The sequence below is a fragment of the Passer montanus genome, unplaced genomic scaffold (assembly GCF_014805655.1).
Source record: "Passer montanus isolate IOZ18808 unplaced genomic scaffold, ASM1480565v1 scaffold209, whole genome shotgun sequence".
Taxonomy (NCBI): domain Eukaryota; kingdom Metazoa; phylum Chordata; class Aves; order Passeriformes; family Passeridae; genus Passer; species Passer montanus.
Genome location: NW_024366692.1, coordinates 176,504 through 191,946, shown reverse-complemented (window position 1 = coordinate 191,946; position 15,443 = coordinate 176,504). Strand labels below are relative to the sequence as shown.

The 15,443-nt window shown below is 47.8% G+C and overlaps 1 protein-coding gene across 1 annotated transcript; it reads left to right on the top strand.

The window, feature by feature from the left end:
- The first annotated feature begins 10,038 nt into the window (after positions 1 to 10,038).
- Positions 10,039 to 10,470, top strand: LOC120501900 (feather keratin 1-like). Its single transcript, XM_039708679.1, has one exon. The coding sequence runs from the start codon at positions 10,039 to 10,041 to the stop codon at positions 10,468 to 10,470; it is 432 nt and encodes a 143-aa protein (XP_039564613.1).
- The last annotated feature ends 4,973 nt before the right edge of the window (positions 10,471 to 15,443 follow it).

Below are 15,443 nucleotides of genomic sequence, written 5' to 3'. Positions count from 1 at the left end.
ATATATATATAATTTTTTAATTATGTGTTTTAAAAATATCTCTTTATGACCAGAGAATGTCCATGACCAACCTTGTCACATCCTTCGGGGTGACTTTGTGACTCTCTTTGTGATCCTGCAATCCTGCTGCACCCCTAAAAGCTGCTAATGAGTGTTTTACATTAATAAATCATTCATGAGAGTTTGCAAAGGGCTTTGAAATCCTTTAATCTGAAACTTCCTGGGGCTGTTCCCGGCGACTGGCGTTGCCTTGGGAACTTTGCAGAGTCACCCATTTTTGCAGGAATAATTCTAGAGAGAAATGGGATGAATTATTAAAAAGGGGGAAATAGGAATAGGGATGGAGCATGAGCCCTTTTCCTATTGAAATCCGCCAATATTCTGATTATTTCGGATATATATACACATACACACACATATATATAAAACATTATATATATAATTTTCACATAAATATAATTACACATATAATCTTATCTATAATCTTTATATAATTTTTTATTATCGATAATATATATAAAGCATATACATACATATATAGATGTGTATAAATACAAAATATAAATACATTTATTTATGTATTAAAAAAATATATTATTTCCCCAGCAGTGGGGAGATGGGAGGAGGTAGGGAGGGAATTTTCCCTGCTCCAAACCTTTTCCAAGCAGGAACCACCAGGCTCTGCTGTGAAACCTGAACAGATTTTCTGGAGCACTAATATTCAGGAGCAGAAAAGCCACAGTTTCTTCTTGGAGTTTCTGGGGCAGGACCTCCAGCTCCTGGAGTCCCCAGGAGAATGGGGAAAGGCTGAAGGAATTGTTCTGCCCGCACAGAAATTGGGATTTTTTTCAATTTTCTTTAATAAAGGACATTTCTGGCCACCCTCGTTGTGCTCTGAGACACTTCTTTGCGCATCACCCCCCATTAAAGGGCCAAGAGCTGCCCCGGGGCTGACAAAAACCTCATTCCTGAGCTCATTTTGGGATCATTTTACCAAAAGCTGCAGCTTTCAGCCCAGGGGATGAGGCAGGGAAAGTGTCCGATGTCCCCCGAGCTCTGCCCTTCCCTACAGCCAGATTTGTTTTTAACCTGCTCCTTGTTTTCTTCTTTAATAGAGCAGCAATTTTTAATTTTTTCCTCTCTTTAAATCCCTCTAAATGACGAGGTGGGACGGGGAGAGCCCCGAGGCAGCGACTCTGATCCCAAAAGTCCCGTCCCAGGTGCTCATTAATGGTTTGCACATCCCTGTGTCATTATCCCCAGCGTGGAATTGGCTTCAGACACCCATGGATTGAGCAATAAAAGTCCTCAAAGATAAACAGATCAGAGCTCAGCTGTCATTCCAGTAATCAGCTCCTAATCAGGTCAGGATTCTTGGCCTCGTAATAAAATTTTAAAAATTTTATTATTTCCTACACTGTGTGAATTTTAAAGCCCAATAATGGAATAAATGAAATACCAGTACTGGAATAAATGAAACCCCAATAATAGAATAAATTAAATCCCAAGAATGGAATAAATTAAATCCCAGCACTGGAATAAATTCAATGGAATGAATTCCATTATAATTAATGGAATAACCTGGATCCAGGGAGAGACAAATAAACTCCTTTCCTAGGTTTCACACATCCATTCCCTGGGTTTGTGTTGTGATTTCCTGTCAGTCTCCAGGAAATCATGGAATGCTTTGGGATGGGGCCTTAAAACTCATTTAATTTCCCTCTGCCATGGATAGGAACATTCCCACCATCCCTGGGTGCTCCAGCCTGGCCTTGGACACTTCCAAGGATGGAGCACCCATGGGATAACCCCTGCCAGGGCCTCCCCACCCTCCCAGGGAGGAATTCCTTCTCAAAATCCCATCTAAATTTCCTTTCTGTCAGTCTGAACCCTTTCGCCCTTGTCCTGCCACCCCATCCCATGGGAATTGTCTCTCCCCCTGTTCCTCGTTGTCCCTTCAGGTCCTGCAAGGCCACAATTGGGTCACCCCAAAGCTTCTCCAGGCTGAACATTCCCAGTTCTCCCAGCAGAGCTGCTCCATCCCTCGGATCCCATCCTGGAGCCTCCTCTGGGTTCTCTCCAGCAGCTCCTGGTCCTCCCTGGGCTGGGATCCAGGGCAGCTCTGCAGGTGAGGTTTCACCTGAGCAGGGCTCTGCTGGACCCCTTTCCCCATCCCCACCTCGTTTTGTTCCCAGTGCTGCTGCATGAAATTGTCACAAGAATCCCAAGCACCCTTGGATCCACTCCAGAGGCTCCGTGGGAGGTTATTATGACACACAAAATGACTTTTTAATGAAAAAATTAATAACCCTGGGTTCTGACGCTGTCAAATGCTGTCTGCCCGGGGAGTAACCAAATTTTGGGTGACGTTGTTGCCCAAGTGACAAAACCATTCCAATTTTGCATGGTAGCTGCAATATTTCCATGGCTGATGCACTCTGTGTGTCTCAACCATTTAATGAATATTTGGGATTGGCTTTGAAGTTCTTCCCTTTCAAGAAGTTGAAGAGCTTCAGTTGTTCTGCAGACAGACACCTCCGAGGCTTTGGGATGTGGGATGAAACTAAATGAGAGATGGAGGTTCTGATACTGCTGGGAGGGAGCTTCCAGTGAAATGTCCTTTTTTTTAAAATTAAGAAAATACTTCCTAAAAATTTTTTTTTTTTTAATTAAAAATTACTTCCTAATAATTCCACTTTGAGTGAAATGTCCTTTTTTTTAAAATTAAAAAAATACTTCCTAAAAAATTCCCATTGGTTGTGGAGTCACGGAATGGTTTTGGGTGGAAGGGACTTTAAAGATCACCTTGTCCCAACCCCTTCTGTGGGCAGGGCCACCTCCCACTGGGTCAGGTTGCTCAATGTCCCATCCAGCCCGGTCTGGAATGGATCACATGCTGGAATTGATAATTTCTTCAGCCTCAATCACCACAGGAAGCATTCCCAGTTAATTAGGTTCTTCTCTGAACTGAAATCTTCAAATAATTATAAAAATAAAATCCCAGTCTGGGGATTGAATAATTTTATCCCTTCATGGTCAGTTTAATTCTTGTTTTGCTGCAGTCACGATGTGCTAAGATCTGCTTTAATGAATAAAATGAAACATTTCTCTCCTCAGAAATGTTTTGGGGTGGAAAAATTGAAGCTGGAGACTTCCACCCCTTGGTTAGCCAAAATTACCCACTCAAATTATCTGAGTTAAGCAGAAATGATTGTTGGCTGCACCACCTGAATGAAGCATTTGGGGTTCTGGCTTTGGGGAGGGCCATAAATAAACCAAAATTAGGTGTCCCAGCAATTGCAGGGATGCCACCAACCCTGTGTTCCCAATTGCTCCCATTCCTGTCCTACAGCAGGGCTGTCAGGATGTCACCAGTGGCCATCCTGGCCTCCAAACTGTGGTGCCAGGACATAAAACCTGAGCTCATTCCAGCCCTAATTAGGCCAGCTAAGCAACTTGCCCAGTAGCCCATAGCCAAAACCAGCTGCTGAATGTTTCATTTCTACTGAGAAACCGAGTTCAGCTCCCTGTTAGAAAAAAAGAAAAGAAAACCACTCCTGGAGACTTTGCAGAAGTTGCTCTGAGGGTCAAGGGGGAATTGTTCCCAAAAAGGGCTTAAAGTGTGAAGCTGACTTGGAAAAAACCACACTTTAAAAAATTCATGTTTTGGTTATTAAATACACTTGGAGATTCTAGGTAAATTGAAGGTAGTGACACAATAAACTATAAACCATGAGGTGGTTTCTGGAATAAGATGGGGGGTTTGGGTGGTTGGAGGCCAGGGATGGATCTTTCTCACACCTGAACGAGGTGAGAACCTCCAAGGACACAGTCACTGGAAGTGCCATGGGGCAGTGGAGGGTGTGTGGCTGTGTGTGAGTGTGCACAGAGTGACCAAGAGTGCCCCAGGGGGCATCTCAGCCAGGCTGAGGTTAGGGATGTGCTGAGGGTGGGTGTTTAACGTGGATAAGGGACAGGGATTGACACAGAGGGACCATGATTCCTCCTCTGAGGGAGGGCATCAGTGATGGTGACATGTCTTGGGCCTCTGCCCAGGCTTGGAAGGGAGCAGTGGAACCATCTTATCCCCCACCCAAAGTGTCCTGTGGTCAGGACAGTAATTGCTGTGGACTCATTCCATTTGTCACCGTGTCCTGAAGGAGCCGGAGTCTGGAGCAGACCTGCAGAAGTCTGCTGTGCAGACTGGCCACTTGTTCTTGGAGCTTTTTTCCAGCCTTGAGGACTCTGGGAATCCTCCAGAAGAGTGACCCATCCTCAGTCTATTTCCACTGTTTCAAACACCTGGCACAGGACCCACATTTCTCTTTATGCACCTGCGCTGGGTTCCTCATGTCACCTCAGAACCTTGGGTTGTCTCTGTGCTCCAGGGTTTGGATGCTGTTTTTGGATGCAGGCAAGTAAAACAATCCCTCATAGCTGGAAATGCACAATAAAGTCTTTGGGCAGGTGCATATAAATCTGCACATAAATCTCTTCTGGAAGGTCAATGTTTTGCCTCGAACCCAATGTGCAACCTCCCTCCTGGATTGAAGGTCCTCCAGAGCACCTCCTGGTCACCCTGTGGTCACAAAGCCATACTCCCTCCAATCCCACCCAAACCTCCCAGGGCATCGCATCCCCCAAGGAGCAGCATTAGCTGGGGATCCCAAAAGGGCAGGAACTCCAGGAGACTCCAGTTCCAATGCAGAATGAACTTTATTGAGTGTGAAGACAGAAACAAAGCAGGGATGGGCAGGGCCCCAGGCCAGGCTGGCCCAGCAGCAGGGCCGGGCAGGCAGCCCTGGCCAGCAGTGGGACACACGTCTGCCTGGGCCAGGCACGGGGCCAGCGGGAGCAGCAGGAGCCCGCTGCTGAGCTGGGCTGGGGCTGAGCCCCTGGGCCAGCAGAGCAGGGCACGGCAGGGCCCGAAAAACCTGGTGAGAGCAGGTTCAAGGAGAAAGACTCTCAGAGAGCACTATGGAGAGGGAAAGATTCCATTGAGGGCCAAGGCAAAAGAGAAGAGAAGGAGAAGAGGGAGGCAAAGGCCCTTGCAGCTCACCTGTGTCACTGAGGAGGAGAAGGCAGGAGAGGTGGATGAGAGCTCCTCACTTGCTCTGCCTTTTATACTGTCCCACACAGCCCCGGGCCCGACGCGCCTCTGCACAGGGAATGTGTTTACCAACAAGCTCATATTTTATGCAAAGCATCCCCAATTAAGTAAACTGGAGGTTGTTTATGCTCCCTGCAAGGCTGTCTTTTCATTTCCCTGTGCAGGACATGCCCATTCAGCCAAACTGGCTCCTTTCAAGTGCCAGCATTAGAGGCCAAAATGTTTTTAGGGTATTTTTCAGCCAGAACCAGGCTGATGTTTCAGCCAGCTGGGTGGAGTGGTGCCATATTTCCAGGTGATGTCAGCACCTTCCCCTCCTGAGGCAGCTCTGAGCCTTTGGAGTGATAAATGCAGTTTTTTATTATAAACCCAGGATTAAAGGGCTGGCTTTGGTGGGGACTGGCCATAGACATTGCTCCCTGTGACTCCAAGGCCTTTCAAGCCTTCTTAGACATCATTTATTCATCAGAGAGGCTACAGGGGTTGGTTTTGAACTTTCTTTGGGATCTCATATTGCCTTTAGAAGAAATTATCTCATTTCTTCTGTCTTTCACCTCTTTCAGCATTGCCTGGAGTTCTCCAATCAGCAGAACAGGACAGTTCCAGAGGGAAGGACGCTGCTTTCCCAACAACCAATATTAGTCAGGGTCATTATCTTGCAGAAAACACTCCCTAATGAGAGCATATGACTTCAAAACTCGTATTTTTCCCATTCCTCATGGCCATCTCTCCACTCCTTTTTTCCTCCTGCCTCTGACCAGGTCCTACACCCTGCCCCAAAAACTCGGGAATATTTCCAAGCAGGACACAGGGAGCAGCTGAGGGCTGGCAGTGCCCACAAACCCAGCCTGGGAGCAGCAGGGGCCAGGATGTCCCCAGAGATGGGGAAGGGAAGGATTCCACGCTCTGAGCTGCATTTCCTGGGGCAAGGGCAGAGCTGGTGTCCCCAGGAGCAGTGACAGCCCTGCCTGGGCACCACCGTGACACCCCTTATGGCAAAGGGGGAAAAACTCCTGTCCCAGCAAGGCTGGGGCTCCATCAGAGGCAGAAAAATTCCAAATCCCAGAGGTCCAAGCCAGATTCCTCATCCAGAAGGGTGAAGGGAGCTCTCAGGTTGACAGGAGAACTTTCTCCAAACAAACACTTTCAGGAGAAACTGCCAGGTCTGACAGAGCAGATCTAACAGAGAGATTTCCTTCAAAACACATGCACCACATTTCCATCCAAGGCATTTCCACTCAAATCCCTTCCACAGGCAAAACACTGAATGCAACAAAGGCATTTCCAGCCCTCTCTCCTTCTCCCCCACCCAGCCCGCCCCACTGAGGGGCTCCACGAAGCATCAGGTGTCCCCACCCACCCCATTCTCTCAGGGGTGTCCTGGGGGTGTTGACTCCCTTCCCTGGTTCCATTTTGACCCTGTTGCTCCAATATCCCCTCCTGGCTCAGGCAAGGACAGGAGGGCATTTCCACAGCAGATAAAGAGACAGAGGAACTTGGCAGGATGGTTTTATTTCAGGTATTGAAGCCCTGAATAGGGCAGAGGAGCAGTGTTTGACTGTCACCAGATGGCTGCAGGGCCAGGCACACCCCATTCCCTGGGGAGAAATGCTCCACAGAATGCAGGAAAAGAAAATTGGGCATCATGTTGTCTTTGGCAGTTAGGCAACGTGCCTTCAAGTCGTCTGGGACTCCCTCTGCAGCCAGGGCATGGGAGAAGTGCTCGAGGAGGGAAGGCAAAGGTCCAGAGGTAGGTGGTAAAACACAACCAAGGCCTTGGGCAGGTGGGTGAAACTGGCACAGAAACATCGGGTCAATGACTTGACTCATCAGCTGGAAAATGTCCCCAACATCTGTCCTGGCTGAGATGTCCCCTGGGGCAAGGACATGGCTGGGGCTGGAGGAGCACCTGGAGAAGGCACAGGCAGAACGTGAGGCACGGCCTCAGCAGGAGAAGGAGCAGAGGCCGAGGGAAGGGACAGGGATCAAAGAGGAAGAAAGGATCAGGAGCCCCATCCCCATGGCTTCCTGCAAGGAGCCCCAGAGTTTCTCCCAGCTCCTTCCAGTGAGCTGAGGCTGGGAGCAGGATCTGGGAGCAAAGTTCTCCGCAGGAGCTGCACAGCAGCGAGGCCAGAGATGAAGGCAAAGACAAAGAGAAGAAGGAGAAGAGGGAGGCAAAAGCCCTCGCAGCTCACCTGTGTCACCGAGGAGGAGAAGGCAGGAGAGGTGGATGAGAGCTCCTCACTTGCTCTGCCTTTTATACTGTCCCACACAGCCCCAGGCCCACGGGCACCCTCGGCACATGGAATGTGTTTACCAAGCTCATCCTCCATGCAAAACATCCCCATTAGAGAAATGGGGACACTGCAATGCTGCTTTTTCATTTCCCTGTGCAGGACATGCCCAGTCAGCCTCCCAGGCTCCTTTCAAGTGCCAGGATTAGAGGCCAAAATGTGTCTGGGGGCAGTGCCACGTCAGCAGGGCCGGGTGATGCAGCTGGTGTTGGGGACTGTCCTATTTCACCAGGGGTCACCAGGCCCTTTGCCCTCCAGGGCCTCACTTTCAGATTCCCAGAATGGTCAGGGCATTTTTCCTGGCATGCCTAAAATAACAAGCCAGGCTTAAAAATATGTTTTCTGTGACAGGACTCACATCATCTGCTGCCTAACCAAATACTCGACTCCATCAGAGCTGGGTATAAACTTCCCAGTCACCTTGGACACTCTGAAGAATCAGGGATTTCACGTCCAGATAAATCCATGTGCTCTTTGCCCTTCCATGCCCTTGTGGAGAGCGCCCAGCATCCTCGAGTCAACAGGAGGATGTTTGAAAAGCAGAAAATCCTCTCCAACACACCCTAACTGCTCCCACCAGCTCCACCCAGCACCAAGCGTCCATGTTGAGCCTTTCCCACTGCTCCTTCTCCATCCCCAAATCTCCAAATCCCTTCTGGGAGCCTACACCCAAACTCAGTAGCAGGCGGTGGAAAGAGCCTGCAGAGCTCTCCGAGGAGACATCAAAACACATCAGAGGGACTCATGGTCTGGGAATGTCAGCAGGAAAACACTGGAGGCAAGCAGAAGCAAGGTCATGGGCTGCTCTTCCATCATGTCAGCACACTCAGACATGCAGGGACAACCAGGCCTGGCCTCGTCCCATGGTCAGCACTGAGGGACTGCCCTTAATGGTCTTTGAGACCTCCATTCCCTGCCCTTCATCCCTGGAATGGTCTCTGACCCCTCCATCCCTGGAATGGTCTGTGACCCCTCCGTTCTGCTCCAGGTCGAGTGAGGATCACTTCTTGTGTTTGGACAACGCTCTCAGGCACAGGGTGGGATTTTGGGGTGTCTGTGCAGGGTTAGGAGTTGGACTGGATGATTTCTGGGTCCCTTCCAGTCTGGATATTCCACAATTCTGTGATTCCTGAATGACAGGGAGTAGAAGACATGGGAGGAAGCAGGAGTACCTGGTCCTCCTCTGCATCACCACCCACACGACAACTCAACACCCGAGCAATTTTCTCCCTGTGCCCAACGTGTCCCTGTGATCTCCTGAGCTGTGCCTGCAGCCCTGAGCCCTCCAGGAGGGACAGGAGGGTACAAGGGATGCTGTGGTGGCAGAAATTAAGGGAGACAGCTCCTTGGGAATCTGTTGCATGAAGGACATTGTCATGGTTGAGACGGTCACAATACCAAGCAACACTCCATTGTCAGAAGGCTTCAAACCTGGTTTTGTTATAGCATGCATGCTTTTTATACATTCTTACAAAGCTCGTAAGTTTACTCATTGGTCAGGAAAGACAAACAAAGTGCTCATTGGAACTGGCAGTTGCAGCTTTCTCTTATTTCTCCTTCTTTCTTTCTTGGTTTCTGTGTCAAGGACCTTGGTAGGAAATTCTATCAGGGGAGAACATGGATCCTCTTCTCAAACTTCCCTCTGGCTCACAGAAGTCGCTGTAAAACTTCTAACACAGGACATGAGCCATGGAAGGTGTCCCAGGAAACATTTACCACAGGGAGACGCTGCTCGCAGGAGAAAGAGCAGAGCCTGGGCAGAAGGGACAGCCTCGAGAAGGAGATTGAAAGGACAAGGTATCGTAGTCCTCAAGAGGACCCTAAAAACACAGACAAGACCTGCTCCCACCTCCCTGCAGTGTGGCACAGAGAATGGAGAGGATCACCAACTGTCCCAGCAAAACAAAACTGAGGCAAAGCCCCAGTGGGAGCCAGAAGAGACAGAGGAAAAGAAATGGAAACAGGGAAAAGCACTCACCTGTATCACCGAGGAGGAGAAGGCAGGAGAAGTGGATGAGGGATCCTGCACTTGCTCTGCCTTTTATACTGTCCCACACAGCCCCGGGCCCAGGGACAGTCTTTGCAGAGGCAATGTGTTTACCAAGCTCATCTCGCATGCAAAACATCGCAATTACAAAAATTAGTGTTTTTATTTTTGCCCTGCAACGCTGCCTTTTCATTTCCCTGTGCAGGACGTGCCCAGTCAGCCTCCCAGGCTCCTTTCAAGTGCCAGGATTAGAGGCCAAAATATTTCCAGGGAAAATGATTTGTCAGCAGGACCAGGTGATGGCGGCAGGGCTGAGAAGTGTCCCACTGACAATCTGGTGTCAGCCCCTGGTCCTCCAGGGCAGGACTTTCAAGTGCAGAGGCCACCCTATGTCTCCTGCTGGACATTGGCACCACGGGGCTGACTGGGGCTGGTCCCTCGCCTGAAGGGATTCCTGAGATTGCAAAAGCTCTCCCAGAACTTTGAATTCCACCTGGGACCAATCCCCATTTTGTCACACAGCCCAGAGCACGGAGTGCCATGGCCAGTTTCCCTTTGAACACCTCCAAGGGATGCCGACTCCAAACCCCCCGGGGCAACCCCTGCCAAGGCCAGAGCAGCAGCGCCCAGCCTGGAGAGGGACAGAGATGAGGAACAGAGCTGACCCTCACAGGGGAACGGCCAGGCTGGAACCTCAGGGCCCTGAGGAGCCCGGCTCCATAATCGGGAAACACTTTAAAGTCCTGCCCTGGAGGGCCAGGACTGGAATTATTTGGGATGTCGGACACTCCTCAGCACTTTGTGGCCCCACCCCGCTGGCCAACAGCTGCAACGAGCCCTGTGTCCGGCAGTGCCAGGACTCCCGCGTGGTCATCCAGCCCTCGCCCGTGGTGGTCACCCTGCCCGGGCCCATCCTCAGCTCCTTCCCGCAGAACACCGCCGTGGGATCCTCCACCTCCGCCGCCGTGGGCAGCATCCTGAGCGAGGAGGGAGTGCCCATCAACTCGGGGGGCTTTGGGCTCTCGGGGCTCTCTGGCCTTGGTGGCCGCTACTGCGGCCGCAGGTGCCTGCCCTGCTAGAGCCGGGCTGCACGTCCAGTGAGTGCCTCCCCAGGCCAAGTGTCCCCTGGAGCTGCTGGCCAGCGTTTCCAGAGGCCTTGGGGCCCCCTCCAGCCCTCCTGCCAAGGAGGGAAGGAGGCAGGTGCTGTCTGGTCTTGTGGGCAGCCTGTTTCAGCCTTGAATATCCTGCTTTTGAAGAGCTTCCTTGTCTCTGATTTTGCATTTCACAGTGGTTTAATGCTGTGGTTGCCAACAGTCAGTGGAGGGGTTGTATTCAGGAATTAAGGAAATGTGGAGTCTTGCTTTCTGTCTCTCAGTCGGAATGGTTTCTTTTACCTTCATAAATATATATTTTCCCTTTGTTTTTGCTGAAAGCTACTTGACTGTTTATCATTAAACTGATGTTGCATCTGATTTTGAGTTTCATTGTGGTTTTTCTCCCCATTTTTACCTCCCCTTGGGGCAGAATTATGTGAAAATCTATGCAAGGATTTCACAGAGGAAAATGTCATCCAAAAGTCACCACAACTCATCTGATGAAAATCGTTTCATTGGTTTTTACACTCTTGAGAAGCACTGAACAGCTTCTCAAATCTATTTCTCTTTCTAGGATGTTTCCCCCAATTTTTGTTATCCCACCCCTGTATTTAATAGTAAAATTGTGGTGTTTAAGCTTGAGAGATTTTAGAACTTGTCCCCTATTTGGCATCTTTGAAATGCTTGAGAATCTGAGCGATTATTAATATGGCAGAAGCAACACTTTCCATTGTGGCAACCAAAAGAGATTCAATAAAAATAAAGCTATGAAATAAAATCTATTTGAAAATTAAATCATCTTGGAGCTGAAATATAAATATTTGAGGAACTTGAGAGAAGGCTCCTGGCATTCAGGTGTGGAGCTGGTCCAAATGTCCACAGAACAGGCAAAAGAGGTGGGGTTTTCATATTCAAATGTTTTATGCTTTGTTTAAAGTTTATTAAAAATTATTTGCTTACAAATTGACAAACTTGGGAGGAGAAGGGTTCAGCAAATAGATGGAATAGAATTCTAAAATATCCTCATTGGAAGGGGCCCTCAAGGGTCATCCAATCCAGCTCCTGGTCCTGCACAGCAACCTCAAAAACCCAAAACGACCCTGGAAGCATTGCCCTAACGCTCCTGGAGCTGCCCTGAAGCTGTGCCCGTTCCCTGGGGAGCCTGGGCAGTGCCCAGCACCCTCGGGAGGGGAAGAATTTTCCACAAAAATCCTGCCCAAACCTCCCTGGCACAGCTCCAGCCATTCCCGTGTCACGGGGAGCAGAGGAACTCTGCTGGTGACCCTTTCTGCCTACGGCTTGAGGGCGCAACGCCAAAAAAGTGAAATCTGGGGAATGAAAAAGTCCCAGACTGAGAGGAGACTGGGCTGGAAAAGAAGTTTCCATGGGCAAATTTTCCAAACAATTCATCAGAGGGACTGGTGGGATGAGTTCTTCCCTGGGATCCGCGAGGAATCCAAGGGTGGCGGCATTCCGCACGACAGAACCGCTGCAGTTGTATTTTTGATCAGACTAATTCTTCTAGTTTTTTGAATATAAAACCAAAATCCTTGTGGTCAGCTTAAGTGACACCCCAGATATGGCACTTGCTGATAAAAATGTTACACATAAGATTTCTGTGCTATCAGAATTTTATTATGGTGTGAAATTGATGCAATACCAATTGAAAAGTATTTGGTTTAAAAGACGGTTTAAATCTGTTTTTATTGAAAAATATGTAAGGGGTTTGGAAATGTATTCTGCATCTACTGCCAACAAACTATTTAATCTATTTAATCTATTTAATCTATTTTATCTATTAATCCCGCAATGCAAATGGACACAGAGCAGGACAGGTTTAGGAGGGGAATTTGGGTGCGTGAAGAGTCTGGATAAGGAGAAATATACCCTGAAATTTCCCCTTGCTGACCTAAAGGGGATAAAAGGGAAAAAAGCCATGTTCCAGAATCTTCCCAACCAGCACAGCAGGAGGGTTGTGCAGAATGTTGAAGTTTTTATTAAATGGAGATGCTCAGTTCAATTTCAAGCAGAATTTTGTATCTTTAAGGGTCTGATCCATCACCTGCAATGACTGAAATCACTGGAGAGACAAGTTCTGAAGAATGTGAGCACGGTTTAGAAGACATGTCCCCCTTGGATGTTCAGGTGGAAAAATGGGTGCAATAACTCTTTAGATATTTTTGACTTTATGGGGTTTTTGAAGCATCTTTTTTTTTTGCATTAATTAGTTCTCACACATATTTAAGCAAGTGGAACCTTTTCTTGATAAAGGAATTGTCCTGCTTTTGTTTCCCAGTCTAGGTTTAGGCTGGCATTGCGTGAGAAGCATCATCTACCCATTAAAAATTCTTTCATCTTCCCACTTTATGGGTACTTTTAATTTCTGGTACTTTTAGACCAACTCTAATAATGTCAACGTCAAATTACTTCAAGCACAGTCTAATAAAGACTTTTTTTTTTCCAGCTCCTCAGCAATTTGTTCACTTGTGGCCTCCTTGGGATCCAAGATCAAATCCAAGCAGAGCCCAAACTCTTTGTGTGCCATTCCCAGTCTGACCCACTTACAGACAATTGTCAATTAAAATGTTCACATCTCCAAAAAAAACCTCTGAGGAATTTTCCAAGCTTGGAGAAGCTTTAGGGTGACCTCATTGTGGCCTTCCAAGACCTGAAGGAGCCAACTAGAAACATGGGGAGCGAATTTCCAAAGGGCCTAGAGTGGCAGGACAAGGGGGAAAAGAGGTAGAACTGAAAGAGGGGAAATTTAGGTTGGGTTTGGGTAGGAATTCTTCCCTGTGGGGGTGGTGACCCCTGGCACAGGTGGTTCCATGGATTCTCCACCTCTGGAAGTGTCCCAGGACAGGTTGGACAAGGCTTGGAGCAACCTGAGATCATGGGAGGTGTCCCTGCACACAGATTGGCACAGGATGAGCTTTGAGGTCCCTTCCCACCCAAACCATTCCATGATTCCATGATTCTGACTGGTGTTTGTGATCTGAGGTGGAACAGGATGGGTTTAGAGGTCTCCTTTGTAAAAGAACTGATAAATCAGGATTAAATGTCCCCTTGTTCTCCCAGCTGAGCCTCAAACTGTGTTACCCAGATTTAATGCCATAAAACCATCTGAATTTGACGTGATAAAGTGGCAATTTGTCTCTGAATTCCACAATTCTTGCACTTCCTGCCTGGGTTCTGTGGGATTTCAGGGCTGGATGTGCTCTTTAGGCAGGGCCTTGCCCAAACTCAGGATTGAGATTGTTCCGACGTTCCGACGCCCGGCTGGAGGCAGAGCCTGGTGAGCATCGCTGGAGACAGGAATTTATTAAGGATTTACACTCATACCCTTAATAAAAGAACGCCTTGGAATGATGAATTATGTATTATAGACATTCTTGGTATTTTTCTTTATGACTAAAGTCAAACATACGCTGGAGTCTGGATTTTGTTGTGACTGAAAGGTGGCCCTGGAATAAATTTGGTCCCTAATTCCTGAGATGAGAGAAACCTGCAGGACGGAATCTGTCTGTCAGAAGATAAGGAGGAAATAAAAACAAAGTAAATAAGCACTGAGGAAAAGAACATTTAATCAGGTGGAACATTTGACATTCAGGACATACTCGTTGGGAATTAATTCCAGGTACAAAGGCTGTCTGTGGTCCCCAGGCCATCAGGGCTGAGGTATAAAAACCAACTCAACCCAACTCCTTCCTACCACTTCTCTTCCCTCTTTCCTCTTTTGTGAGCAAGGTTAGTCCAAATCCACTTCTTTCTCTGTTTGCTGAGTTCTTGCCTTTTAGTAATCTGTTTTTTCCCCCACAGTGTTCTGCACCTTGCTGGAGTCTTCTTCTTCTCTCTTTTTTTTTTTTTTTTTTCTTTTTTTTTTGGTGGGGGGAGACTTTTTCTGTTTAAAAAGTTGGGGTTTGCTGTTGGAATCGTGGAATTTCTGGAGTCCTGACTTGGCTATAGAGATCCTTGAACTTGTGATAGAAATTTATTCAAGCGCTGGATTTCAGACATGCTAAATGACATAGAAAATATTAGAACTAATAAAGATTAACGATTGTATGCGTGGAATAACTCTGCAAGGGGTTGGAATTCTGGGGTCTTGAAAGATCCTTTTAAACTCCAACTATTTATTAAAATAGAAAATCCGGCAGCTCAGTTACATTTCAGCAGCATTTTATATCTTGGAGGGTCTTTTCTATCCTGGAATGTCAGCTGGGTTGCCAAGTGTGGAAATTTCATTCCAGACTGCAAAGACATCTCCTGGAGTTCTGGGAAGTGGGGTCAGGGATTGTGGGGTGGAAGGGAAAAAAGAGGAAAAACCGGAGCAGAGCTGAACACCCCCTAGAAATCAGAGAATTTTGGTTTTATTGCTGTGGTGCAGATAGAACCCATGGAATTCCTGCTTTTTCTCACATCCATAGATGAGTTGTCTGGGAAAAATTCCAAAGACCTCTTCTTCAAGGCTGCTTAATGACGTTGAAATTTGTCATTGAAATTTGTACCTCTTTGTAGGCAAAGTTGGAGCCTTGAAATGAATCCTTCCTTTCATTTTTCCAGCTGCCCGTGGACCTCTCTCCACAGGTACATTGGTGGTTGGGTTTTACTCCTAATTGCTGCTCCCCCAACGCTCTGGGTGTGCGGAGCTGGGTCTCTCCAGAAGTGCAATCAAAATCCTACAATTAAATTAATGACGCAGGTTTGTTTCTTTTCTTCTGCTGCCAGTTCTTGTCCGGATCTCCAACAGCCCAGAGGACATTTCAGCCTCTGTCTCTCTTTATTTAAGAGTTTGGTTTCCTCCTCAGCTCCTGGCTCAGTTCCTAAAAGGCTCCTTGGAAAGTCTCTGTCCCGATAACTGAGCTAAAATGAGTAAATGAACTGAGTAAATGCAAGTGTGACACATCTCCTGCCTTGCCCTCAGGTGTGCTCCTGTATTCCAGACCTCATCCTGAGCC

Excerpts from the sequence above, each read along its gene's own strand:
- LOC120501900 (XM_039708679.1), top strand. The coding sequence starts at position 10,039 with ATGAGGAACAGAGCTGACCCTCACAGGGGAACGGCCAGGCTGGAACCT.